At 47.8% G+C, this 24,816-nt stretch overlaps 5 protein-coding genes across 6 annotated transcripts; 3 read left to right on the plus strand and 2 right to left on the minus strand.

Annotated features, from left to right (window-relative positions):
• The first annotated feature begins 726 nt into the window (after positions 1-726).
• On the plus strand, positions 727-5,519 carry clrn1 (clarin 1). Its single transcript, XM_069173192.1, has 3 exons — positions 727-1,340; positions 2,164-2,343; positions 3,322-5,519. Exons 1-3 carry the CDS (start codon positions 1,088-1,090, stop codon positions 3,585-3,587), a joined length of 699 nt encoding a protein of 232 aa, XP_069029293.1. The 5' UTR covers positions 727-1,087; the 3' UTR covers positions 3,588-5,519.
• A 1,314-nt stretch (positions 5,520-6,833) lies between these two features.
• mindy4b (MINDY family member 4B) lies at positions 6,834-11,722 on the plus strand. Its single transcript, XM_069173063.1, has 12 exons — positions 6,834-6,943; positions 7,234-7,255; positions 8,183-8,326; positions 8,448-8,567; positions 8,673-8,770; positions 9,132-9,297; positions 9,916-9,981; positions 10,137-10,207; positions 10,285-10,357; positions 10,477-10,653; positions 11,323-11,494; positions 11,580-11,722. Exons 1-12 carry the CDS (start codon positions 6,834-6,836, stop codon positions 11,720-11,722), a joined length of 1,362 nt encoding a protein of 453 aa, XP_069029164.1.
• A 574-nt stretch (positions 11,723-12,296) lies between these two features.
• Positions 12,297-14,362, minus strand: tsen34 (TSEN34 tRNA splicing endonuclease subunit). 2 transcript variants are annotated; one of them, XM_069173127.1, is made up of 4 exons: positions 14,123-14,362; positions 13,528-13,927; positions 13,264-13,417; positions 12,297-13,190 (listed from the first exon to the last, which is right to left on the minus strand). In XM_069173127.1, the coding sequence occupies exons 2-4, from the start codon at positions 13,903-13,905 to the stop codon at positions 12,712-12,714; spliced, it is 1,011 nt and encodes a 336-aa protein (XP_069029228.1). In that variant the 5' UTR covers positions 13,906-13,927; positions 14,123-14,362; the 3' UTR covers positions 12,297-12,711. The 2 variants fall into 2 exon arrangements, with proteins under 2 accessions (XP_069029228.1, XP_069029229.1); XM_069173128.1 differs by having other exon boundaries at positions 12,299-13,190; positions 13,264-13,393; positions 14,123-14,361.
• Positions 14,363-14,779: 417 nt separating this feature from the next.
• On the minus strand, positions 14,780-20,005 carry eif2a (eukaryotic translation initiation factor 2A). Its single transcript, XM_069173126.1, has 16 exons — positions 19,969-20,005; positions 18,972-19,041; positions 18,826-18,897; positions 18,446-18,564; positions 18,197-18,296; positions 18,012-18,094; positions 17,735-17,808; positions 17,496-17,640; positions 17,302-17,418; positions 17,053-17,209; positions 16,893-16,977; positions 16,297-16,629; positions 16,020-16,133; positions 15,617-15,736; positions 15,446-15,511; positions 14,780-15,250 (listed from the first exon to the last, which is right to left on the minus strand). Exons 1-16 carry the CDS (start codon positions 19,994-19,996, stop codon positions 15,188-15,190), a joined length of 1,746 nt encoding a protein of 581 aa, XP_069029227.1. The 5' UTR covers positions 19,997-20,005; the 3' UTR covers positions 14,780-15,187.
• A 1,704-nt stretch (positions 20,006-21,709) lies between these two features.
• On the plus strand, positions 21,710-24,357 carry serp1 (stress-associated endoplasmic reticulum protein 1). The gene is made up of 3 exons (XM_069173119.1): positions 21,710-21,928; positions 22,468-22,540; positions 23,436-24,357. The coding sequence occupies exons 1-3, from the start codon at positions 21,845-21,847 to the stop codon at positions 23,474-23,476; spliced, it is 198 nt and encodes a 65-aa protein (XP_069029220.1). The 5' UTR covers positions 21,710-21,844; the 3' UTR covers positions 23,477-24,357.
• The last annotated feature ends 459 nt before the right edge of the window (positions 24,358-24,816 follow it).

Below are 24,816 nucleotides of genomic sequence, written 5' to 3' on the forward strand. Positions count from 1 at the left end.
TCGGGTCTTCTGGACGAGAGTCTTCTGGATCAGGTCTTCTGGACCAGGGTCTTCTGGACCAGGGTCTTCTGGATCGGGTCTTTTGGACCAGAGTCTTCTGGATCGGGTCTTCTGGACCAGGGTCTTTTGGACCAGGGTCTTTTGGACCAGGGTCTTCTGGATCGGGTCTTTTGGACCAAGGTCTTCTGGATCGGGTCTTTTGGACCAGGGTCTTTTGGACCAGGGTCTTCTGGATCGGGTCTTTTGGACCAAGGTCTTCTGGTTCGGGTCTTTTGGACCAGAATCTTCTGGATCAGGTCTTCTGGATCAGGTCTTCTGGATCGGGTCTTCTGGGCCAGGTCTGGACTTTTTAGATGACTGCAGTATAAAGAAGTGCTCAGGGTTAAGTTTTAGTTCTGGTTCTGGTTGGAGTTTTAGTCCTGGTTGTAGTCCTGGTTGTAGTCCTGGTTGTAGTTCTGGTTGTAGTCCTGGTTGTAGTTCTGGTTGTAGTCCTGGTTCTGTCTCGGTCACGTGATTTAACTACATTCAGCTGCTGATCAGATTGAAGATCAATAACTTCACAGTTTAAGAAGAAAACATGAATCTGCAGTAAAGTGATGTCGACCTTCACTTTAAGTCCTGTTTTATTAGAAGCTGCCGCTGCAAGGCGCCACGTGACCACTGTGTGTGTGTGTGTGTGTGTGTGTGTGTGTGTGTGTGTGTGTGTGTGTGTGTGTGTGTGTGTGTGTGTGTGCCACTGAACCATCTGTTACACACTCCGCAGTTTACCGGACATTTATGACTGGATGCTCGGAGGCCCCGCCCCCTCTCCTCTCCCCCCCCCCCCCCCTCCAGGGTGGATGTAATTCAAACCCTCGTTGCCATGGTGACCCGGAGCCCAGCAGCGGAGGTGTCATGTAGTCCGGACCTGTTCGGGTTCTGCTGGACTGAGACCTCCTGCCGGACCGTTAATCCTTCGGTGCATTCAGCGCGTCACTCGGCGGGCGGAGCTGTCGGAAGGTGTCGGAGCTGTTCGGGGTGATGGAGGGTCCTCCTCCCGCGGCCCCTGCAGCCTGACCCGGCCGCCCTCCCCTCCCTCTTCCCCGCCATGCCGAGCCGACAGAAGCAGCTCATCTTCTCCGTGTCCGGGCTGCTCGGCTTCTCCTGCGCCCTGACGGCCGCGGTGGCCACCGGCCTGCCCTTCTGGCTCAGCGGGGCCGTGCTGTGCCGCACCGGGGCCGAGCTGGTCAACGCCACCGGACCCGAGCTGGACAAGTTCCTGGGCGAGCTGAGCTACGGTCTGTTCGCCGGGCAGAGGGTGAAGCAGTGCGGCCTGGGCGGCAGAGCGTCCCGCTTCACCTGTGAGTGTGAACGTGACGGTCAGAGATCTGCACGCGCTCATCAATGATTGAAGGAGTCTGAATTATTTGTTCTTCTGTTCGGAGGGGAAACACCTTTACCTGATCAGTGACGTCACACGGAGATCTCCCGGTTGAACTCTTAGCTGACGAATGGAGCAATAATGAATCACGTGACTCATTTCAGTTATAAAAGGAAACACTTCTGTTCAGTCAGGTGGTTCCCAACCTGAGGGTCTGGGCCCCCCACAGGGTCATCAGATACATGTGAAGGGGCCGTCAGATTAAAACAGATTATTTACATGTGAACAGAACCAGCAGCTCCTTCTTAAAATCAGAGAATTAGTGAATGGATCTCTGAACACGGTTTCACTTCAGTCTGTCGACACGCGTGTGCTGCGATCTGACATCACGCAGATCATGTCTCTGGTTCTCTGTGAGGTTGTTCTGCAGCTGAACGTCCTGTTGGTTTGAACCGGGTCCGATCAGGTCCAGCTCGGAGCTGCAGGTTCAGAGTAGCTTTGTGGTCACTGGTCCGGTTAACGGAGCAGCCGTGCGTCACTAACAAGGTTCTGCATGACTGGATCGGATCTGCAGAACAAAGCCGCTCTGTTCTGGTCTGAGGCCGCGCTGCAGGTCCAGGTTCCTGCTGGGAAGGGAACCGGGACACTCTGGACCAACAGCAGCTCGATCAGTCAGTCCTGGTCCTGGTCCTGGTTCATGTCCTGGTCCTGGTCCTGGTCCTCTTCATCACTATCTCCTCTTCATCACTGTGTCTCCTCTTCATGACTGTCTCCTCTTCATCACTGTGTCTCCTCTTCCTCAGTCTTCCCTGACCTGCTGAGCGCCGTCCCAGCAGGCCTCCACGTCACCGTCATCTTCTTCTGTGGTGTTGTGATCCTCTTCTCCTCCGTGGCGTCCGGCTTCTTCTTCTTCAACGCCTTCGGCCGCCCCTACGAGACGCTGCAAGGCCCCATGGGACTTTACCTGTGGACGTCCATCTGTTGTGAGGAACACGTCACACAACATACATGTGCACAGGAACATGACAGATGGGAAGAAAGTTAAATATAAATATGAGTTTTTAAGAAGAAAACTAGTGAAAAAGAAAATAAAGTTCAGAAACTGACAGCAGAAAACTGTAAAGCACTAAAATCCAAACATTGAAACACTGATAGCCACAAAACACAAGTAAGGAGGCCATGATGAAAAACTGGCTGAACAAACGTAGAGTATAAACAAAAATACAAACAAAAACTATTAACACAAACTATATATAAAAAAAAAAAAGCTATAAACAAAAATGTAAACAAAAAATATAAACAAAAATATAAACAAAAAACGACTTCAGGTCCAAACCAACTTTAGGTCCAAACCGACTTCAGGTTCAAACCGACTTTAGGTTCAAACCGACTTTAAGTCCAAACCGACTTTAGGTCCAAACCGACTTCAGGTCCAAACCGACTTTAGGTCCAAACCGACTTCAGATCCAAACAGACTTCAGGTCCAAACAGACTTTAGGTCCAAACCGGCTTCAGGTCCAAACCGACTTCAGGTCCAAACAGACTACAGGTCCTAACCGACTTTAAGTCCAAACCGACTTCAGGTCCAAACAGACTACAGGTCCCAACCGACTTTAAGTCCAAACCGACTTTAGGTCCAAACAGACTTCAGGTCCAAACCGACTTTAGGTCCAAACCGACTTTAAGTCCAAACCGACTTCAGGTCCAAACAGACTTTAGGTTCAAACCGACTTCAGGTCCAAACCGACTTCAGGCCCAAACCGACTTCAGGCCCAAACAGACTTTAGGTCCAAACAGACTGTAGGTCCACACTTTGCTGCGTTTCTGTCCATATTTTTAGAAGACCCGGCAACTGAAGGTTCTGGTTCAGGACTCTGTGGACCGGCCATCTGGTTGGAACCTCAGAGGATGAAGACTTTAGTTTCAGAGAAGCAGCTGATGGAGATGTTTGTTCGCTGCAGGTCTGAGCAGCTGCCTCGTGATGATCCTGTTCGCGTCGGAGGTGAAGCTCCATCGTCTGTCCGAGCGGATCGCCAACTTCAACGAGGTGAACTTCGTCTTTCAGACCTACACCGAGCGCTACGGCCGATCCTTCTGGCTCTTCTTCCTCGTCTTCCTCCTCCACGGACTCAACGCCCTGCTGGTCCGGCTGGCGGGAGTCCAGTTCCCCTTCCAGGAGAGTAAAGAGGTGGAGCTGAGCGGCGGAGCGGTCGACCTCATGTACTGAAGTCCAGACTTGGTCCCAGAGAACCAGAATCAGTGTTTCCTGTCCGTCAGCTCATCGAACGTTCTGCACATTATTTCATCAGACTTTCCATCCGATGAAATGTTTGACTTCGTTCCACCAACAAAGAAAAACAGAAAATTTTCCGGAGCAGTTTTATGAAACAGTTTCAGATCGAGATGACGGTTTGATCAGTTAATCATTTAAAAACAATTGGCTTCATCAATATGAGCTCTGAACCGGATGTTTCCTGGTGAACATGTCAATAACTTTAGAAGTAAAATCAGTTTGCTGACATTTACAGGTTTTTACGGAGACGTAGCTTCGTTTATATTCAGTTTTATTTTAGACGAAAGTTGCAGGTTTGATGTTCCTGAAAGTTTCCGGATGTTTCCGAATGTTCCTGCAGCTTCCGGTCGCTCCGTCTGTTTGAGGACGGGGATGTATTTGTTTTTTACTACTGTTAGCGCACCCATAGGGGGCGCTGTAATGACTAACATGGAGTTTGCTGATGTTATTTTTTATATGTTTTGATTTCATAAAGTGACAGAATATTGTCAACGATTCTCAAACTGAACACGTTACGTTTTTACCACATTTTGTGGACGATCCTTCGGTTTCATACAAACAGGCGAAATATTCTTGGTCAGAGGATGAAAAGCCCCGCCCCCTTTTATGTGATCGCTCAGAGCTGGATTTAGATTCCTGTGATTTGGTTTATATTATGGGATGTTGGACCTGCTGCTTGAATAAACCTGTAATTCGGTGAAATCAATAGAAGCATTGATGACAATATTGATAATAGACGGTATCAGGTGCTGTGAAACCTCAGCTGTTCTGGCGGGTCCGGTTCTGAGCCGGACTCTGAAGGAGGCAGATTCGGCTCGTTTTCTTGCAGGCGATCCGATGAAGCTTTTCTTCATCTTGTCTCCCGCGGTGACACCGAACCCGTCCGTCCATCTTTGGACGAGGACGCGCTGACAGAATCAAACAATCCGGTCTGACCTGGATTCTCCTGTGTGTGGGGGGGGGGGGGGGGGGCGTCCTGTGTTTAATTGTGGTGTCGTGTTCATGAGGCGGCCAATTAAAGGCCAGGGTTTCATCCGGCTGATGGCAGACGGAGACTCGTGTGGAGCAGGAAGTCCTGAAGCGGGACGATCTTCCTGTTTTTATTATTCCTGTTTATTTCACCGTATGCAGACGATTCAGCGCTGTGAACTGATCACCGATCAATTCATCAGGTCCAACACACTTCGTGATAAAACTCAGTGATGAGACAGCAGCCAGGAGGAAACTCCTGAGATATTGATTAATAATCTGGGATTATTGCGCAGCTATGTTAGATCACTACAGACAGGTGGCGCTGTGGGAGGTTTCTGTTTCCCAGAACGCAAACAAACATCCAACATTCAGTCTCCAGCAGAGAAAAACTGGAATTAACCAATAAGAATCACTGAGTTTTACAAAATAAGAGTCTGGAACAGGAAGTTAAATATAGTTCCCGTCTGTTGTTGGATTTTATTGTCTGTGTTTCTAATTGATTTACGAATCAGCAAGTAAAGAGATTTGTGTTGTCAATAAACAGACAAATGAAAGCACTCTGTGTACAACCATGAGGGAACAGATGATGGATGTTATTAATCAATTATTTCATGTTTTTACTGATTTTTGTGATAAATCCTTAATAAAATTACATTTTACACTCAGAATAAGTGAAATAACCAGTTTTACTTCAAATAAAGATGAAAAATGTCAATCTGCTCTTTTCCACTTTTTCACAGATGATCAATATCGATTAGCATTTATGTTATTGAATACTTCCGTATGTAATGCACATGCACTCTTGCAGGTGACATTTGTATTGATTATGTATTGGAACGTTATTAATGTCACAATTTGCTGTTTCATCTCTTTAACCTTCAATAAAAATCTAATTGATGGACATCCACGTTCACTCATTGATTAACCGATTGATTGATATATTTAATCATTAACGAGCATCTTGAAACGAGTGGGCGGGACAGCGTTTCCTGGAAGACTGAGCTGAGGGCAGCAGAACAAAGGAGCAGCGCCTCAGTGGGTTCAGGTTCAGGTTCAGGTGTGCTGAATGAAAAGCTTCCTGTCGCTCAGAAGAAGCTTCAGTCTGAGACGCTGCAGGTGAGATTCATCCCGATCAATAATCCATCACACACACGTCAATTAGTCTCAATCATTCAGTTGTTATTAATGTTCTCCTTCTTAATATTATTGTTGTCTTTGTTGTTGTTGTTGTTGTTGTTAGTATTATTGTTGACGTCGCAGCAGCTGACTGTTGGTTTTTATTTTTATTATTATCATTATTATTGTTGTCGTTCACATTATTATTGCAAATTTTTGTTGTTGTCTTTGTTGTTATTATTATTGTCGGTGCTATTGTTGTCATCGCAACAGCTGACTATTGGTTGTTATCATTGTTACTGTTGTTACGAATATTATTATTGTCGTTATTATTATCGTTGTTGTTGTCGCAGCCGCTGACTGTTAGTTGTTATTATAATAATAATAATATTTATTAATATTATTAGAATTGTTGTCGTCTTTGTTGTTGTTGTTGTCGCAGCAGCTGACTGATGGTTGTTATTATAATTGTTGTTATAATTATAATTGTTGTTGTTGTTGTTGTTGTTGCAGCAGCTGGCTGTCGGCGTGATGGATACTGAAGCCTCTGGAAGTTCTCAGAACTCCGTCGAGGTTTGACAACTTTTCAGAGTGTTCTGACGTTTGTTTGTTTGTGTGTTTGTTTTTTTCACTCAGTAACAGCTGATTTAAACTGTTTAATATTTTGTGGAGCTTTAAAGACAAACGTGATTTAATATCTTTGAGTTATTGAACGTCTTTTCCAGGAAGGAAAAAAAAAAAGGTTTTAAGTGTTGATTGTCCCTCCGGAGGATCCGATGAACTTCAGACTCATTAGAAACGAATAAAAGCTGAAAACGTGCTGATGAGTTTGTTCACCTACGAACGATCCGATAACACAAAGTTTGTTTACCTCAAGGAAAGCAGATGAAGAACCTCCAGTCGGATTTGAAGCTGTGTGTGTGTGTGTGTGTGTGTGTGTGTGTGTGTGTGTGTGTGTGTGTGTGTGTGTGTGTGTGTGTGCGTGTGTGTGTGTGTGTGTGTGTGTGTGTGTGTGTGTGTGTGTGTGTGTGTGTGTGTGTGCGTGTGTGTGTGTGTGTGTGTGTGCGTGCGTGTGTGTGTGTGTGTGTACAGATGGAGGCGGAGCTTCAACAGATCCTGGTCCAGGTGTCCGACCTGCAGCAACGAAGGAAAGTTTTCACCTCCAAAAAACAAACAAACAAACAAAAAACAACTAAAAAAAAGTTGATCTGCTGTTTGTTTAATTTGTTTGTTTTAGTTGATTCACTGATTGATTGATCGATCGATTGTTTGTACATCAGATCGATTTAGTTTGTTCTGATTGATTGATTGATAGATATTTGTTTTGTTCGCTCGCTTGATTGATTGTTCGATTGATCGCTTAAGCATTAATAATTGATTGATTAATTTATTGATTGATTATAGAGACCAGATATTCTTGTTCTTCCTGCAGTTTGAATTAGTGTAAATTATTTTCAGATTGAATTTATTGATCTTTTTCTTCTTCCTGCAGACTGAAGTCAAAACACAGAATTGTGAGTATTAATTTATTTGAGATGTTTATATTCAAAGACAGATTGTTTTTATCGATCGATGTGACGTCTATAAGTCTCTACATGAACCTGCACCTATCAATAATCTATACGCCGAAAGAAAACACCTGTTACCTCCTGAGGATCAATACCTGCTGCGTATAAATCTATTGATACATCTGTCAACGTATCTGATCACACAAAGAAACTGGATCTATAAAAATGATCTGATGAAATATATTCATCTAATCAGATATAGATCCTCACCGATTATCAATACATCTGATCATCATTACATCTGAAGATTGATCCCTGATGTGGCTGGCTTCCCTCTGCTCTGACTGCCCCCTAGTGGTTGTGATGCTGCGCTGCACTCAGCTCGCTCTCCAGCTGCTCCTTGTATTTGTGACATCACAGAAACTGATCATGTGACCCAGTCGGGTTTAGTTTCACTAACGCAGCATCAACTTGCTGGAAGGAGGCTGCAGTACAGACGGTAGTACTGACTATAGTACTGACTATAGTACTGACTGTAGTACAGACTGCAGTACTGACTGTAGTACAGACTGTAGTACTGGCTGCAGTATTACTGGTAGTAGTAGAAGTACTCAGTGATGACAGACTGCAGGCTCGATTACATCGAGCTGCTTCAACAGGACGTCAACAAGAATCCTGATGTGAGTTGCTGCTGTTTATTTTTTGTGTACTGGAAATACTTCTACTACTGCCTATAGTACTACTACCGCATATAGTAATATTTCTGCATATAGTAATATTGGTACTGCTGCTACTTCCTTTTAGTGCTTTCTTAGAACAGGAACCAGAGAATGAGGTTCTAGTTCGTGTTCGGTTCTCTTGGAATGTTTGTTTGAGATTGTTTGTTTGTTGTTGGAGAGCGTCAGGTCCTTGTTGGTGTCTTCCTCCCCTCAGAGGCTGCTGGATGTGGGGAAGGAGGAGGAGCCAGAGGAGGCCCCGCCCCCCTGCAGAAGCCTCCCCACACTTTGCTCCATCCCCCGGAGGCTGGTGATCTCACCGAGCCTCGGAGGAATACCGGTCACCCCCGAACTGACCGAGGTGAGGGGGCGGAGTTCATGGTGATGGGTGGGGGGTTGATTGATTGAGTGATTGATTGATTGATCGATTGATTAATTAATTGATTGATTGATCGATTGATCGACCGTCTGTTTCCTTTCAGAGTCTGAGGAGGATTCTGTTCGGTGGAACGTTTCATGTCTTCAACTATGAGTGGAGGAAATCTGTGTTCCAGTTCAGAGAACCGAACTCCGAGCTGTCGTTCGCTCTGCAGGCAGAAAGGGTGAGAGTACACGTAGTACTGCAGAGAGTACACGCAGTACTGCAGAGAGTACACACAGAGCTAACTGTATGAGTTGTGGGTCTCACCTGCTCAGGTGTGTTTCAGGGCGGAGCTCGGGCCGTCCAGATGGTCGTCCAGGCTCGCGTCATCAAACGGCTGCTGTTCGGCTGTCAGAGCGACTCGGACGGACGGACGCTGTGCAGGTGAGGACAGGTGTCATTACGTCATCCTGCTGACAGGTGATACTTCCACCTGTCAGCAGGATGATGTCACACTCACCGGGTCTTCTGAAGATCCTGAAAGAGAAGCTGCAGCTGCGTAAGCCCCGCCCCCTGCTGCAGAACGACCTCATTCTGTCCATCATCTCATCCATAAATCAGCTGATCTTCCCCAAACTGTCAGTTTACAGCCGTCTTCCTGCGTCACCTCCGACCCCCGGTCCTGTTTCTGGGATGATGTCACTGTGATGTCATTGTGCAGCTGGTGTCAGGGGGAGGAGTTACTGGTGGACTGAAGACTATTCGTTGAGATCAATCGATCGGTATCAGATGTGTCTCTGTGCAGCCTGACTGAGGTGGGACAGAGCGACCAGGAGGGGGCGCTGGCGGCAGCGCTCACCGACACCCTCTGGTTGGCCGGCCAGGAGGTCCGTGCAACCGTTACCTTGGTAACTGAGGACTACTGTATCACGCCTCACCTGGACTACAAACTGGACACCTTCACTGAGAAGGTAGTGCCCACACGGCTTCATACATGTTATTCACATGTTAATCACATTATTTACATGTTAAGTCACAAAATGGCGTAACCATGGTATCAACATGGGGGGAGGAGGGGGGAGACCATCGTCCAAAATATAAAATAGTCACATATTTACTAATCTTATTCACGTGTTATTCATGTGTTGTTAACATGTTATTAACATGTTATTAACGTGTTATTCATGTGTTATTAACATGTTATTAACATGTTATTCACGTGTTATTAACATGTTATTCACGTGTTATTCACGTTATTCACGTGTTATTTACGTGTTATTCACGTGTTATTCACATGTTATTCACGCGTTATTTACGTGTTATGCACGTGTTATTCACGTGTTATTAACATGTTATTCACGTGTTATTCACATGTTATTCACGCGTTATTTACGTGTTATTTACGTGTTATGCACGTGTTATTCACGTTATTCACGTGTTATTTACGTGTTATTCACGTGTTATTTACGTGTTATTAACATGTTATTCACATGTTATTCACATGTTAACACGTTATTCACGTGTTGTTCACATGTTATTAACATGTTATTCACGTGTTATTTACGTGTTATTTACGTCGTGTGTTGCAGCTGCAGCTTTTCACATTCACCCAGAAGGAAGACGTCAGGAAGTTCCTCCTCGATCACATCCAGTGTGTGAGTCTGATCGATGACATCATCACTGGGACTGAACTTCACTTCCTGTCGACACGATTACTTCATTAATCAGCTGAAGATCGAGTGAAAGAAAAAGTGAAGCACTAAAGTAGAAAACGATAAAAACACGTCAGTGACGTCTGGTTTCCTCGCAGTTTAAAGAAGAGGGGAGTCACGGCGTCATCCTGTTCCTCTACAGCCTCATCTGCTCGCGCACTGTCGACAGGTAAGAACACCTGGCGCCCCCTGCTGGCCGCGGTGGGAAGCTTCAGGCCGGGTGACTCAGCGTTGTCGTCCTCACAGGCTGAAGGAGGATCTGGACTCGACCACCTCCCACCTGCTGCACCTCAGTCTGGGCAACTTTGTCTGTCGCCAGGTGAGAAGCTCACATGTCCTTTTATTTTGAACCACAGACGTGTCACATGACGCAGCGTCGCCATGACGATAACGACCAGAGGAGCTAAAAAAAAACTAAAAAAACTTGCGTGTCGGCAGGCGCTGCTGAACCTGCTGCTGACCGGCCGCGCCCGTCCTCACGTCTTCAACGGGACGCTGTCTTTCACGGAGGACGGTCGGGCTCTGGAGCGCCCCCTGCTGGGCATCCTGTCTCGCAGCGACGTAGGATATCTGCACTGGAGCCGGGAGCAGATGGACCGAGGCCGACTGCTGCAGGTAGACCCGGTTCTGGTTCCATCCGAGTGAAGACTGACGTCGCTCACTGACTGACAGACGACAGACTCAGATTCAATCTGAAGGACTCGTTCCCTGGTGCATCGAAGGAACGTCTCTGGTTCTGCTGCGACACAAATGTTCTTCAGGTTCCTCTGGTTTCTTTCAGGTTCTTTCGTATTCCTCCGGGTTCCTTCAGGTGTCTTCAAATTCCTCTGGGTTCCTCCTGGTTACTTTGGGTTTCTTCAAGTTCCTCAGGGATCCTTAAGGCTCCTTCGGGTTCTTTCAGGTTCCTTCAGGTTCATCCAGGTTCCTTCAAGTTCCTCTGGGTTCCTTTAGTTCCTTTAGCTTCCTTCAGGTACCTTCAAGTTCGTCCAAGTTCTTCTGGGTTCCTCCTAGTAACTTTGGGTTCCTTTCAGTTATTTAGGGTTCCTCTAGCTTCCTTCACGTTCCTTAAGGTTTCTTCAAGTTCCTCTGGGTTACTCTGTGTTCTTCCAGGTTCCTTCAAGTTCCTCCAAGTTCCTTTAGGTTCTTTAGGGTTCCGGGTTCCTCCCTCAGTGGAACCTCAGCGGTCTCACTGAGGAGAGAACATGTGAAGACTGACGTGAGTCCTCGAGACTCGATGTGGGTCTGGTTCTGCTGCCGGGACGAACCGGGTCTCTGTTTGTGCAGGTGGGCAGCATGCTGAAGACCCCGCGGGTTCCAGTGTGGCTCTGCTGCATCAACAGCAGCTTCTCGGTTCTGTTCAGCCCAACCCGCTCGCTGCTGTCCGACTGGAGAACAGAGCATCTCTTCCAGCTCTTCTTCTACAACGGGCAGAGCGCTGCAGCCCGGCTGACCGTCGGTGAGCCCGCACTCATGCCGCGCCGCAGGTCCGATCAGAACCCGGTCCCGTCTGACCCACTATCTGTTCTCTGGTTGTCCCGCAGATACTCACTCCCACCACTGGGAGGCGTCCTGCAGAGACCCGGTTGCAGACCCGGAGAAAAGGTTCCCCTCCCTGGAAATGACCATCAGGACCAAGTGGGCCGGAGCTGCCGTCGACTGGAACGGCACCGCCCCGTTCTACTGACCCACGGTCGCCCCGGGAAACCGTGCCGCCGGCCAACCTTCCAGTCCGGTGCCACAGCGCCCCCTTTCTGTTCCTACGATCACAGGTGGGATGTCCTCCTGAGCGTCTCTTCGTCGCCACGGTAACAGGAGAACCGCCGCTGCCACTGAGGAGTTCGTGTGACATCATCATCTCACCTGAATGCACCTTCAGTCCGTCATCAGCGGTTCTCCCACCAAACAGACGCAGCTTTTAGTTCCTGATGTCGGGAACTTTCCAGGAACTAAAGGTTCCTTCACTTTGTTGTTTTTCCACCAAACAAGACCCGATTATTTAGTACCAAAAAGCAGCGCGTTTCATGTCATATTTACTGAACTCATCTCTGGAATGGACATTAAAGGACATGAATGGACATTAAAGGACATGAATGGACATTAAGGGACATGAATGGACATTAAACGACATGAATGGACATTAAGGGACATTTTAAGGACATGAATGGACATTAAGGGACATGAATGGACATTAGAGGACATAGATGGATGTTAGTTTCAGTTGATATTTAATGCAGATAAATAAGTAATTTCAATATAAAGATCTTAATGTCTTCCCGGGTGACTCCTCGATGTTTGAACAGCTGAGAAACCTTCGGCCCATTTAAAGACCAAAAATAAAACAAAGACAACTCAGGAGAAAACGTTTGGATTTTGGGACGTAGTTCTGCCCCCTGGTGGACGGATCACATCCCTGCGGCTGCAAAACACTTTAACTTCTTCATTTATTATTCATTAATCTGTTCTGAAATAAGTGAAACAAAGTCGCTCTCACTTTGTCGGACGTGTTTAATGATGTTTGTGGAAGAGAAAATAAATGGAGCTTCGTTTTAACGTCTCGTCAGCGTCGTGTTGGACGACGTCCCCGTGTCTGTTCGTCTTTAACAGCTGTTTTAAGGGTTCGTCTCATATTTTCCGCCCTTATAATGCTTCACTCGACTAAAATCCTCTCCGCCGTTAAACCATCCCGCTCCACTGCACCGACGTGTAGCGAATGTCTCCGTCCGTCCCCGGCGAGCACAGCAGGACGGTCTTCTTCACGTTGGACCCCAGACGAGCGACGGCGAGGACGTCCAGCAGACAGATGTCCTCGTCCAGAGACAGACAGACGGCGATGAAGTGGGCGTGGAAGCGCAGCGGGTCGCCTGGATACACCAAGAAGTCTCCTCCGAACTTCCCGGCTGAGGTCAGGTAGAAGCCCCGCCCCCGCAGGTCTCTGAACACCTGGTACCTGGCGACGCAGCGGGGTTCATCCCGCTCTCTGATTGGCCAGTCGGCCTGCAGGAAGGCCCGGTCTTCCGGGGAGTGACTAAGCCCCGCCCTCGCCGTGCTCAGCTGGACCGCCAGCGCCGACCGAGGGAAGCTAAAGCTCTGGTCCAGGGCCTCCAGGCGGCCGCACAGAGCCTGGTCTGCGGTCCCAGCTCCGGACTCTGAACCTGCGGGAACCGGGACTGTTAGACCAGACTGCAGGTACAGCCCAAAGAGAAAGGTTGTCACGGTAACACTCACCTGTGTCCGATGAGGTCACGGCTCGCAGCAGCGCCGACTTCCTGTCCTCCAACGCGAGGACACGCTGCTCCTCAAAACTGCTCTGCTGCTCCTCCTCGTACCGCTGACGGAGCTCCGCCCCTCCAACATCCTGCCGACAGCAAATCACACGCACCTGATAACCAGTCAGTATGTTACCTGTCTGACCTGGTTAACTAGCCCGGTTAACTGACCTGGGTAATTAACCCGGGTAACTTACCCGGTTAACTAACCCGGTTAACTAACCTGGTTAGAACCGGGCAGAGCGGCGGCGGCCCGCTGCTCCCTCAGCAGCGTCTCCTCCTCCTGCAGCAGCAGCAGCGGTCGGCCCAGTCGTCCGTTCTGTCGGGGGGTTCTGGGCAGCGAACCCAGCAGCGCCCCGACCAGACCCAGAGACCTCACGGTCCGCAGGTCCTGGATCCGCCACAGCAAGGGGGCGGAGTCACACAGACCGAGACCCACCACACCGGACGAGTCCTCCTCGTTCTCGCTCTCCTTGACGCAGGGCTCCGCCTCCTCCCTGCCGGGCTCCGCCTCCTCCCTGCAGGGCTCCGCCTCCATCAGACAGGAAGTGAAACCAGTGAACCTGATGATCTTCTGAACACTTCCTGAGGTTCTAATCATCCACCACAGAAGAAGAGTTACGCTGCAGAAAACAACATGTAAACACGTCAACAAGGTTCTGACGTGTAACATGTAAACATGTAAACTGTTTTCACATGAAGTTACTTCAATCAAATACTTTATTAATCCCTCATAACACCTCCGATAAGTCCTACTACAGGACCAGAACCACAGGACCCGGGTCATAAGGACCAAACCCCAGACCTGGTTTACTCACCTGAAGCAGAGAGCCGGTAACCAACCAGTAAACCAGTCAGTTCAACCTCCAGATAACCAGTTCAACCTCCAGATAACCAGTTAACTGGTCAGCAGTATTGACATGTTTCCTGCTGCAGCGACCCACGTGGCTCCTCCCGACTCCGCTTCACGACCTGCCGTAAACTGCTGCAGCTGTAGTTTTACCTGCTGCCGGAAACAGCCGAGAGACAAGAACGACAACCGGAAACGACCGAGAGGACAACCCGGACAGACACCGGACGGGTACCAAAACAAACCGAACGAACCCTTGTGGGGTCACTTAAATATATACACCGTCTGTTCCGGGGGGGGGGGGGGGGGCTAACCGGATCAGAGCAGGCTGCGCGAGCCCCGCTCGAGTCAACCGTCCGGGAGTCAAGAACGAGCGCACATAAGAAAAGTACAGCCAACCAATAGGAGCACAGCCCGGCAGCGAAACCAGCCAATGGCAGCTCTTAAAACTGGTACACGTGTTGATGAGTTTTGTCTGACAGGTGATTGATTTTACTGGGTGATAAAATGATCTGAATACTTTCTTCTGCATGTATTGATTATATAAACGAACTGTTTTCATGTAGAAACTTATGAATAATAAAACTATTTTTATTATTTGTATGTCGGAACAATAAACAACAACTTTCTGAACGTTTGAGTTTATTCGTTTATTCAGCCTCAAACTTCAAAGCGTGACAAGCTGCGGTGGAGATGCAGCTTTTATTCTGAAAGGAACACTGTACAGATGTTGCATAGCAACAGGCTTCAATGGAGACACACACACACTTGCTGTTTCCACTGCGTTAAAAAAACCATCTCATCCAAACTCACCTCACGTGATCCCACATTTCCCAGAATGCCTCTGGACAACCTCCAGACAGAGAGGAGGGACTCGATGCTCGATGCAGGAAGTCCTGCCTGCTAAGCCCCGCCCCTCATAAACCCCAGAACACAGTTCAAACAGTACTTCTAACACAGGCCCCTCCCTGAGTGTCAGAGTGATGCTTTGTGGGGTTGGGGGCGTGGCCTGTTGCTCCAGCGGCGCCCCCTACTATCCGATCTGCAGCTCCTGCAGCTCCTTCAGCAGCTGCTCCTCCTTCTGGACCTTCTCCAGCTGCAGGAAACAAACAGCGGGTCAGAACGTCAAAGACCAAACCTTCAAAATAAAACTCAAAAATAAATATTTTGAGATTTTTCATCTGTTAACGCTGTTTTAATTAAAGCAGCACCCCCTGCTGTGTGAACCTATAGTCCGTTGCCGTGGAAACAAATACGCTGCGAACCTCAAATTAAATTGCTAAACAGTCACCTGGTTCTTCTGCAGGACTTTTCCCGCCGCCTGTTGCTCCTTCAGCTCCTCGATGGCCTTCAGCTTCTGTAACACACAAACGCATCACTGAGCCGCTGACCAATCACAGCGCAGGTCACCACCACCGACCTGACCGCCAGGACACAGACAGCAGGGGGCGCTGCTCTTCACCTTCTTTAAGTTCTTGATTTTCTTGTCCATCTCCGGGTCGCCGCTGCTCGCCTCTGACTGGCTGTTGCTGACGGGGGCGTGATCCAACGGAAGTTCAGGTTGGAGTTGGGGTTTGACCTCCTGCAGAAACAATGAGATCAACAGTCGACATGTGAACACGCAGTCTGAACGTTAACGTGTTTATTTATACGTGTTTCTGCACGTTAAAGACGCTAACAGCTGATTCATTAAGCTAACTGCATGAATTTATGAACATTTTCCTCTGAGCTGCAGGTAAATGTTAAAACATGAAAACGTTAAAAACTTTCAAACATTAGAAAAAATGTAAAACATTTTAAAAAGTTCACAGTGCTAAATGTGCTAATGACGTTAAAACATTAGATGTTAAAAACTTCCAGACCACCTGCTTCGCTGCTTTCTTCGCTTCTCGTTTCTTCTGATTCTTCAAAGCTGATTTAGAAATATTTTTCTCCCCCGAAACTCCTGGACGAAGATCCTGAGGAGGCTCGTCATCATGCTAAGAGTTAACGGTAAAGTTAAAGTTAACAAGAAATTTAAAGATAACAAGAAAACGTTTAACTTAAATTTAACGGTAAAGTTAACGATAACATGAAAGTTGAAGATAACAGTAAAGTTAAGTTTGAGGGAAATAAAAAGTTCTCGTGAACCAGGTTCCTCACCAGTTTGGAGCTGGGCGTGGCCGGCAGGTGTCTGAGGGCAGGTGGGCGGTATGCCTGTGTGGGCGGGGCCTGTGTGGTCCCCAGCTGGCTGGGCACTGCCTGGTACTTCACAGCCCGCTCGGGGAAGCTGCCGTCGGGGAACGGCTGCCATCGGACCTCCCACAGCTCCGAGCCGGCCGCCACGTCCCATTTATGCAGCACGGAGCCGGTGTAGTGCCAGATCTTATAACCGTTACTGACCCGCAGCCGCGGAGAGCAGGTCGCCGTGGCGACGTGCTCTCCGTCAGGACACCAGGAGAAGTGAGTGGTGTCTGGAGCCTGAGGTTTGGCCACCTGAGGGGGACACGGGTGAGACGGATGAAGACTCGATGTCTGTCTGAACACACGGCGTTCCTCAAGGCGCCGCTCAGGGGCCGCCGCCATTCATTCAGACATTCACTTTGATACCTAGTTAGAATCTGCTTAACTGACCTGGTTAACTAACCTGGTTAAATGTCCTGGTGAACTAACCTGGTTAACTAACCTGTTTAACTGACCTGGTTAACTGTCCTGGACATAACCAGGTCAGTTAACCAGTTGCAGGTGTTCGTGCTGACCTGTTTGTACTTCTTCACGTCCCAGACCTCCATTTGACCGCGCAGGTTCCCGAAGCCGGCCAGAACCAGGATGTGTCCCTGAGGACTGAGAGCAGGAGTTTACCGCCGCTCCCATCAGAGGTCACATGACTAAACGCATCGCCAGCGGCAGAGTTCTCACCTGTAGTAGGCGGCGTTCCTCGGCCCGGTTCCGAAGTCGAACACCGGGTCACATTTGAGGTTGAAGACGGTGGCCTTGGCCGGCATGAAGCCGTAGACCGCGCAGAACTCGGCGGAGCTCGGACTCCACGCCACGTCGTAGATCGGACCGTTCTTCGCTGTTTTCCGAAAAACCACAAAGAAAAGTCTCTTCTTACCGAGAGTCTAACCTTTGACCCCGCCGGACCTTCGTGATCAGAACGGTACTCACACAGCTGAACCACCGCTGTCTCTCCGTTAACGGCGAGGTAGTGCAGCGTCTGCTCTCCGTAGTACGACGCTCCCGTCTTATCGACTTCGGTGCTCGCCGTCACCAGAACCGCCGAAGCTGCGGGGAGACGGAGGGACAGATTTAACGTCAAAGGGACGAAACACGGTCCGGATCTTTGGAGTTCTGACTCCCACCTTTCCGGTTCCACAGCATGGTGACTCGGTCGGCCTTGAAGAAGCTCTTGTTGGCGAGCGCGGCGGTCGGTCCTCCCAGAACCGGGTACTGGTACAGACGGACGAATGACGGCGCTCCTTTGCTGCCCGGAACGTAGACGGCGACCTGCAGGGACAAAAAGGAGGGTTGACCAGGTGGGACCAGGTGGGACCAGGTGGGACCTGGTGGGACCAGGTGGGACCTGGTTCTCGTTCCTCACCTTGCTCGGTTGACCTCCAGGAGACAACGCAAAGTCAGACACTTTCTGCATGTGAAGCTTGTTGGCGATGGAGTCTGAAAAGAGAACAGAGATTCAACACAGTCCGGTCCAGACCACCGGACCTCCTCCGGTCCAGACCACCGGACCTCCTCCGGTCCAGACCACCAGACCTCCTCCGGTCCAGACCACCGGACCTCCTCCGGTCCCGACCACCAGACCTCCTCCGGTCCAGACCACCGGACCTCCTCCAGAATCTGCTCTAGTGTTCGGTTCTTACTGAAGTCATTGTTCTCGTAGAAGTGCAGCTCGTTGTTGACGCTCCTCACTGAGATCTTTTCGTCTTCTGACCAGCTGGGACACCTGCAGACCATCAGACACAGGACAGACAGCGATCAACCGACCGACCATCGATCGATCGGTCGGTCGGTACGTGCCGGTGTCAGCAGCTGTGTTGGGACGTACCAGGATTCGACCTTCTTCTGAAACAGAGCTTTAACCAGCCGGCCGGTCGGCAGCTCCCACAGCTGGAGGTTGGCGTCGCCCTGAGGACTGTCGGCGCTCTCTGCAAACATCGTACGGAGGAAGGAAACCTTATCGCTGCGGCAACGGTTTTATTCCATGTTCAACAAACTACAACGTAAAACACACGAACGAGCTGCTCTCATCTCTAATGTCATCAAACTCTCGTTTTATTTCATCTCGTTGTCTTACTGCTGTACGGTTGCCAGGTGACCAGGATGTTGTTGAGAGGAGAAAAGTCCAGCAGAGATGTCTTCGGGAGGTCAAAGGTCGTCACCACGGAGCCGTCGGAGGACTTCACCACGGACACGCTGATGGATGGACAGACGTCCAGAGACAGACAGACAGACAGACAGACGTCCAGAGACAGACAGACGTCCAGAGACAGACAGACGTCCAGAGACAGACAGACAGACAGACAGACGTCCAGAGACAGACAGACATCCAGAGACAGACAGACAGACAGACAGACAGACAGACAGACAGACAGACATCCAGAGACAGACAGACAGGACGGTGAGGTTTGATCAGAAATGAGTCGTTCTCATGAGACGACTGAATTAAAGACGTACTTTTGTCCGTTGCACCATCCGAACAGCGTCCCGTCTCTGCTGAAGGTGAGACACCTGCTGACCCGATCGTCCCTGAGACACAAACACAGACTGTTTGTTTGTTTGTTTGTTTACAGAGTGAACGGTACTGATGGAGGTGCCGTTACCTTTGGAAGGCTGAATGCTGCTCGCACTCTGGAGGACCGCGGAGCAGAGACGTCCCGTCGGATCCTCGAACTGAAACTCAAACACAAACCTTCATCACAGATAGTTCAATCAGTATAAATCTATCAAATCATATATTTTTCTGTGTTTGCTTTCTCTGACCAGAAGGTTTTGGCTTTCTTCCTGCATCAGTAGGTGTCACTTGTCATCTCAGCCTCAATATAATCCCTGAAGCAGCTCCTGAGTCAGCGGATTTTAACTTTATATAACAACAACTCAGCCGTTTTTAACAGTGAAGTTCCCCCACTTTACCAGATTATATTTAGGTGGGATACCTTTGAAGACCCTGCAGATGGAAGTCAAACAGATCAACAAAAAGTCGTCCGATTATTAAAGGGAGTTTGGAGTAATCCGTGTTTGCAGCTGAGCCAACTTCTCTTCTTATAAAGAATTCCATTAAGAAATCTATTAATTTCCAAGTTGGCCTGTTTCCCCACGGAGCAGACTGTGACATACATTCATTTGAGGGCAGTTATGGAATCGAACTGTGTAACTCTACACTTCGGCGCACATTTAGAGTCTCAGCCAGTCGTTCCGTCGGCGCATTTCAGCGTTTTCTGACCGGACCGTCGTTAATTTGCAGGTCGGTAACCGGAGCGCGACCAGCGTGAACACGTTTCAGATGCTTTATTTTTCTTATGTGGAATTACACGTTGATCTCATTTATGCCGAATTAATCAGAAGGCTGTACTGATCCCGATAAAGGTTTTTGTTTTATTTTCCGGTCTATGTGTGTTTTCCAAACTTAGATCAACTAATATTTCAAAGGTTTTTCACTGAGTTTGGCGTCATTTGCTCCACCGATAAGAACGCACGTTTATCGGCTCGCTGACTGTTGACCGACGGATGTTTGACTTTGTCGGGTTCCTGCAGCAGGTCAGAGACACGTCGGAAGAACCCGTTCAACCACGAGACGATCATGAAACTGAAATTACCCACCTGCTAACAGCGGCACAGGGGGCGCCATGTTTACGTGTGCCGGAAGAAGAAAGTATTTTCCCGGAAACGCGTCATGGCACCGCGAGACGCGTCGCTCAGTGCCACGTCAGCTTACACGTCGTTTAAAAACGTAATGACAGAATCTTATCGGTTACTATAACATGTAAGAGTAAAGTTTTTCCACAGATAAAATGCAATAATTTGAATAAATGGGACCAAAACTTATTTTTTTGAAATATTCAAAGTCCGCTGTAATTTTGAAGCGTCAAGTTTGCGGGAAACTAGCTCAGGGTGATACGACTTTCGTTTTCAAAATAAAAGCTGTGATCAAAAGAATGTAATCGTAATAATATCCGGCGGCCTCCCAACGTGCATCACGCCAGGGTCCGCATATTCCCCCTCGCAATTAACTTTTTTTTTTCTCGATCTCGTTCCTTATTCTTCTTTTAAAGAAAATGCCTTTTTTTTTGGCAGCTTTAACATCGTCAGGAACTCATGAGAGCAAGTTTCATGAGGTTTGGAGCATCGTTTGACCTGAATCATCAACTTCCTGTGACATGGTCATCAAACATCAAACTTAGCTGCATCGCCCTGGCAATACTATATACTATATACTATATACTATATACTATAGTATAGTATAGAGTGTAGACTTTATACTATATACTATATACTCTATACTATATACTATATACTCTATACTATAGTATAGCATAGAGTGTAGACTTTATACTATATACTATATACTCTATACCATATACTATATACTATATACTATATACTATATACTCTATACTCTATACTAAATACTCTATACTCTACAAAAATTAATTTTGGGTCACTTTTTGGACGGCATGCTCTAACCAGTGCACAATAAAATAAAAATAAAAAAGTCTCGTTTGAGCTTTTTTGTATTGTTATTGACCTTTGGTTTGGTATTAGTATGACTGCATGTACAAACACAAACCTATGTGGTTTATCCTGAGAGGGATTTGCTCTGAGCAGTGAACCTTGTGTGTTACCTTGGTGGGGCTCGAACCCCCTCATGTGGTTGTTTACCAGCTTGGAGTTGGTGTCGTAGACTGCTGGACTATCTTTGGCGCCGGAGGACAAGTCGCAGCAGGAGGAAGTGGTTCACGGAGTTCACTCAGAGCGTTAAGATTAGGGTTAAGGTTAACCCTAGGGTTAAGGTTAGGGTTAACCCCAGGGTTAGGGTTAGGGTTAAGGTTAGGGTTAACCCCAGGGTTAGGGTTAAGGTTAGGGTTAGGGTTAAGGTTAACCCTAACTGACAGTCTGGTTAACTCAACAGATAAAAGATTCTCCTTCACCAAGGTTGATATTAAAGGTTCAGATTCCACCTGTTGATGCTGATTCAACTTTTAGTGAAGTTGAAACGTTTGGAGAAATTGAAAAAGTTTTGCATCCACAACACATTACAGGAAGATATTTAATATCACTGCAGACCTCCTTGAAAACACGTATATCTACGATCCAAAGAATGTCTGCGGCAATTTTGGTCCATTTGAATGAATATTTGTGGACGTGGAGTGATTATTAATTATAATCAAGTGAATCTCTTTAGGAATGAAACACAAAAGCGTTTTAACGTCACGAAGAGATCGGTGGGGATTTAATTTTGAAAGAATGTACAGGAAGTCTTATTTTGGCGGGCAGTAACTTGACGCGTGAACCACGTGAGTCTAAGGGCGGAAACGTTTGGTTAAGGAGGCGGGGCTTCAGCTTTTTGAGGACGTAGACAAACTAGACTCTGTCCCAGTCCGTGAGGCGGCGGAGCGCAGACCGACAAACCGGCGGATAAAAACAACAAGAAAACAAGAAAACCGGCGAAAAAACAAGAAAACAAGAAAAATACAAGATGGTGGCCAAACAAAGGATCCGCATGGCGAACGAGAAACACAGCAAGAACATCACTCAGCGGGGGAACGTGGCCAAGACGACGGTGAGTCCAACAGCTGCTCAGATCAATAACCGTCAGAACCAGGAGCCGCCGGGTCCAGAACCAGAACCAGAACCAGAACCGGCCAAGCCCCGATTCACACCGAGGCTCAGACCGGAAGAGGATTTGTAATCACTGCTGATTGTTATTGATCACTGATAGATATGTTTCTGTCCTGTAATCGATTTACAGAAAGTTTTAACCAATAAGAATCAGATCTGATGAATTGAAGTGGTCTTCTGTATGTGGATCAATGAACTAGAGTCAGAAAAAATATATACGGATCAATATACATGATCTGTTCTGATGAAGTCATCAGTCACAGATCGATCAGGTCAGTTTGATTAAATACTCAATCAATAAAGGGTCTGACGTCACTGTGATCAATGAAAACAAACAGCACAGCTCCCAGAAAGTTCGTTTGAAATCAGGTTAACTTTATTGATATGTGAACAGACTGCCGGTCAAAGGTCGACTGATCAATAACACAAAAATGGAATATTAAGCAGCAGAAATCAATAAGATCAATAAATGTGTTTCAGAGGAGTCTGGGGGACGATAAAGGAGTCGGACCGTGGCTGCTCGCACTCTTCATCTTCGTGGTCTGTGGATCAGGTCAGTCCTCTTCCTCTTCCTCTTCCTCTGTTTCATATTTCACCAACAGTTCTGTTTACCATCGTTCCGCTTCACTGATTTCAGATCAGTTATCGATCAATAATTTAACCAGAACTCTTCTGGCACATTTCAATAATCTTCATTGTCAACAAAACGATTTTAAAGGAATATTTTTTGATTAATTTGTCTTCTGTACACATCAATTTTTATAGATTTATTATTGTTTATTCTATTTTTTTAAGTATTTATTTTTTCATCTATTTATCTGTTTGTCAGGTTTATAAAAATAAAATAAAAAAAGTTTAAATTTTTTTTGTCACATTTGAATCCAAAACGGTTCAAACATCCAGTTTACATGTTACGTCACCTGACTGTGGCCCCGCCCCTAGCTGACATCACCACGTGGGCGGGGCCTTCCCTCAGTATAAATGTCAGTGTCACTGTAACCTCCTGAGAAGCCGATGATAGGAAACACCTGGAGCCTCAAAGATCAGTCAGCTGAACAAACAAACGTCCAAGTCCAGCAGTCCTGGCTGGCCTCAGCTGATCGATCGCTGGCCTCAGCTGATCGCTGGCCTCAGCTGATCCCTCAATCAATCAATCAGTTAATAGATCGATCGTTTCAGTTTTGATAAAACTAACAAAGACGAGAAGATAAACAAGATACAAAACATCCAGTGGAAACGTCTCATGCTGTGCAGTGACAGAAAAAGTTACAATCATTGAATCAACGGTTCTTATTTTAATTTACAGCTTAAAGGAATTATTTTAAAGTCACGATAAACGTCTGAATTAAAAGTCTAAATGTTAAAAAAGTAATAAATATTTGAAAAAACTGCAGGAAGAAACAATATTCTCTGTTTGACTCGCTCGTCCATGTTGTTCTATTTTGCAGCTATTTTCCAGATCATCCAGAGCATCAGGATGGGCATGTAGAGTGACATCACCAGCAGGGGGCGGGGCCTCGTCCACGAGCTGCTGAAAACGGCAACCAGGGACGAGCTTCAAGCGTCAGCAGACTGTCGTCTTCCTGCTGCGAAACAAACCGACAAAAACATTCCTGAACTCACGCAAACTCCGCCCCCCAGAGCAAACTCCGCCCCCCAGAGCAAACCCAGCCCCCCAGAGCAAACTCCGCCCCCCAACTAAATCGACCAAAACATTCTTGAGCTCAAATAAACCCCGCCCCTGGCGCAAACCCTACACCGCCTTCCAGCAAACTCCGCCCCAAACTGAAATGACCAAAACATTCCTGAACTCTGACACCAACAAGCAAACCCCACCCAATTTAAATCAACCCCACCCCCACTTTAAATAAACCCCGCCCCCAGAGGCCAGCCTGTACTCCCTGTTATCTGTGTTGATTTAACGTGTCGCTGCCCGCTGACCTTCTCACAGCGTTTTCTGTTATGTTTTGTCACTCTGTGCCTTTCTCTGTTTACCTGAGCTTTGGCCCCGCCCCCCCACCGTGTACACCTTATCAGTCCAACAGGGGGGTCAGAGTCCAACCGAGGGCCTCCGCAGTCGCTGATACTGTTGACAGGAAACCACCTGAAGGTCTTTTGAATCAGAAGGTTTGGAGGTGCCAGCAGGTGCACCTGAGACGGAGCACCTGAGACGGAGCACCGGAGACGGAGCACCGGAGACGGAGCACCGGAGACGGAGCACCGGAGACGGAGCACCGGAGACGGAGCACCGGAGACGGAGCACCTGAGACGGAGCACCGGAGACGGAGCACCTGAGGAAGGTGTGTCTGCACTGTGTGCAGCTGCATCTGAACATTCCTGTTCACTAAATAAAGTTTCATTTTGAACGTGGACGCTGTGTTTGTGTTTCTGTCTGAAGGGGTTTGACCGGTCTCGGTGGTCCAGACTTCGACTGGCTGCCAAGTTTTCCTTTTGACCTGTAGGACTTGTCAGACTCGGGCTGTCTCCCCTCTGCGGGGACGAGGGGACGTCTGTGGAGGCAAACTGAAGACACGGCAGGACTTCCGTCGGATCTGGACTGAGCTGACAAATGAGAACTGCCGAGTTTGAAACGAGCCTGAGACCAAGATAGAACAGGAAACCCGGTCCTGGTCTGTCCTGGTCTCTAATGGTCTGTCCTGGTCTTTATCTAGTGCTCCACTGTGGTGCCCAGTTGGTCCACCAGGTGGAGCTGTTTGAACAGAAACAGACCAAAATACTAACGAGCACATTAACTCATCGATGTCTTTATAATGTGCAACATGTGAGATGAAGACAGGAAGTAGAAAATCAGCTGGTTTTCTCCGTCAG

The sequence above is a fragment of the Embiotoca jacksoni genome, unplaced genomic scaffold, assembly GCF_022577435.1.
Source record: "Embiotoca jacksoni isolate LCO1_2020_lvr unplaced genomic scaffold, fEmbJac1.0.p SCAF_58, whole genome shotgun sequence".
Classification (NCBI taxonomy): domain Eukaryota; kingdom Metazoa; phylum Chordata; class Actinopteri; family Embiotocidae; genus Embiotoca; species Embiotoca jacksoni.

Excerpts from the sequence above, each read along its gene's own strand:
- clrn1 (XM_069173192.1), top strand. The coding sequence starts at position 1,088 with ATGCCGAGCCGACAGAAGCAGCTCATCTTCTCCGTGTCCGGGCTGCTC. Across the intron at positions 1,341-2,163 it reads CAGAGCGTCCCGCTTCACCT|TCTTCCCTGACCTGCTGAGC; the intron begins GTGAGTGTGAAC and ends CCTCTTCCTCAG. Across the intron at positions 2,344-3,321 it reads CCTGTGGACGTCCATCTGTT|GTCTGAGCAGCTGCCTCGTG; the intron begins GTGAGGAACACG and ends TGTTCGCTGCAG.
- mindy4b (XM_069173063.1), top strand. The coding sequence starts at position 6,834 with ATGGAGGCGGAGCTTCAACAGATCCTGGTCCAGGTGTCCGACCTGCAG. Across the intron at positions 9,298-9,915 it reads TGGACACCTTCACTGAGAAG|CTGCAGCTTTTCACATTCAC; the intron begins GTAGTGCCCACA and ends CGTGTGTTGCAG. Across the intron at positions 9,982-10,136 it reads TCCTCGATCACATCCAGTGT|TTTAAAGAAGAGGGGAGTCA; the intron begins GTGAGTCTGATC and ends GTTTCCTCGCAG.
- tsen34 (XM_069173127.1), bottom strand. The coding sequence starts at position 13,905 with ATGATTAGAACCTCAGGAAGTGTTCAGAAGATCATCAGGTTCACTGGT. Across the intron at positions 13,418-13,527 it reads CTCTGCCCGGTTCTAACCAG|GTGCGTGTGATTTGCTGTCG; the intron begins GTTAGTTAACCG and ends ACTGGTTATCAG. Across the intron at positions 13,191-13,263 it reads CGTGACCTCATCGGACACAG|GTTCAGAGTCCGGAGCTGGG; the intron begins GTGAGTGTTACC and ends CGGTTCCCGCAG.
- eif2a (XM_069173126.1), bottom strand. The coding sequence starts at position 19,996 with ATGGCGCCCCCTGTGCCGCTGTTAGCAG. Across the intron at positions 19,042-19,968 it reads CCCTGTGCCGCTGTTAGCAG|TTCGAGGATCCGACGGGACG; the intron begins GTGGGTAATTTC and ends TTTGAGTTTCAG. Across the intron at positions 17,210-17,301 it reads GACAGCGGTGGTTCAGCTGT|CGAAGAACGGTCCGATCTAC; the intron begins GTGAGTACCGTT and ends TTCGGAAAACAG.
- serp1 (XM_069173119.1), top strand. The coding sequence starts at position 21,845 with ATGGTGGCCAAACAAAGGATCCGCATGGCGAACGAGAAACACAGCAAG. Across the intron at positions 21,929-22,467 it reads GGAACGTGGCCAAGACGACG|AGGAGTCTGGGGGACGATAA; the intron begins GTGAGTCCAACA and ends AATGTGTTTCAG. Across the intron at positions 22,541-23,435 it reads CTTCGTGGTCTGTGGATCAG|CTATTTTCCAGATCATCCAG; the intron begins GTCAGTCCTCTT and ends TCTATTTTGCAG.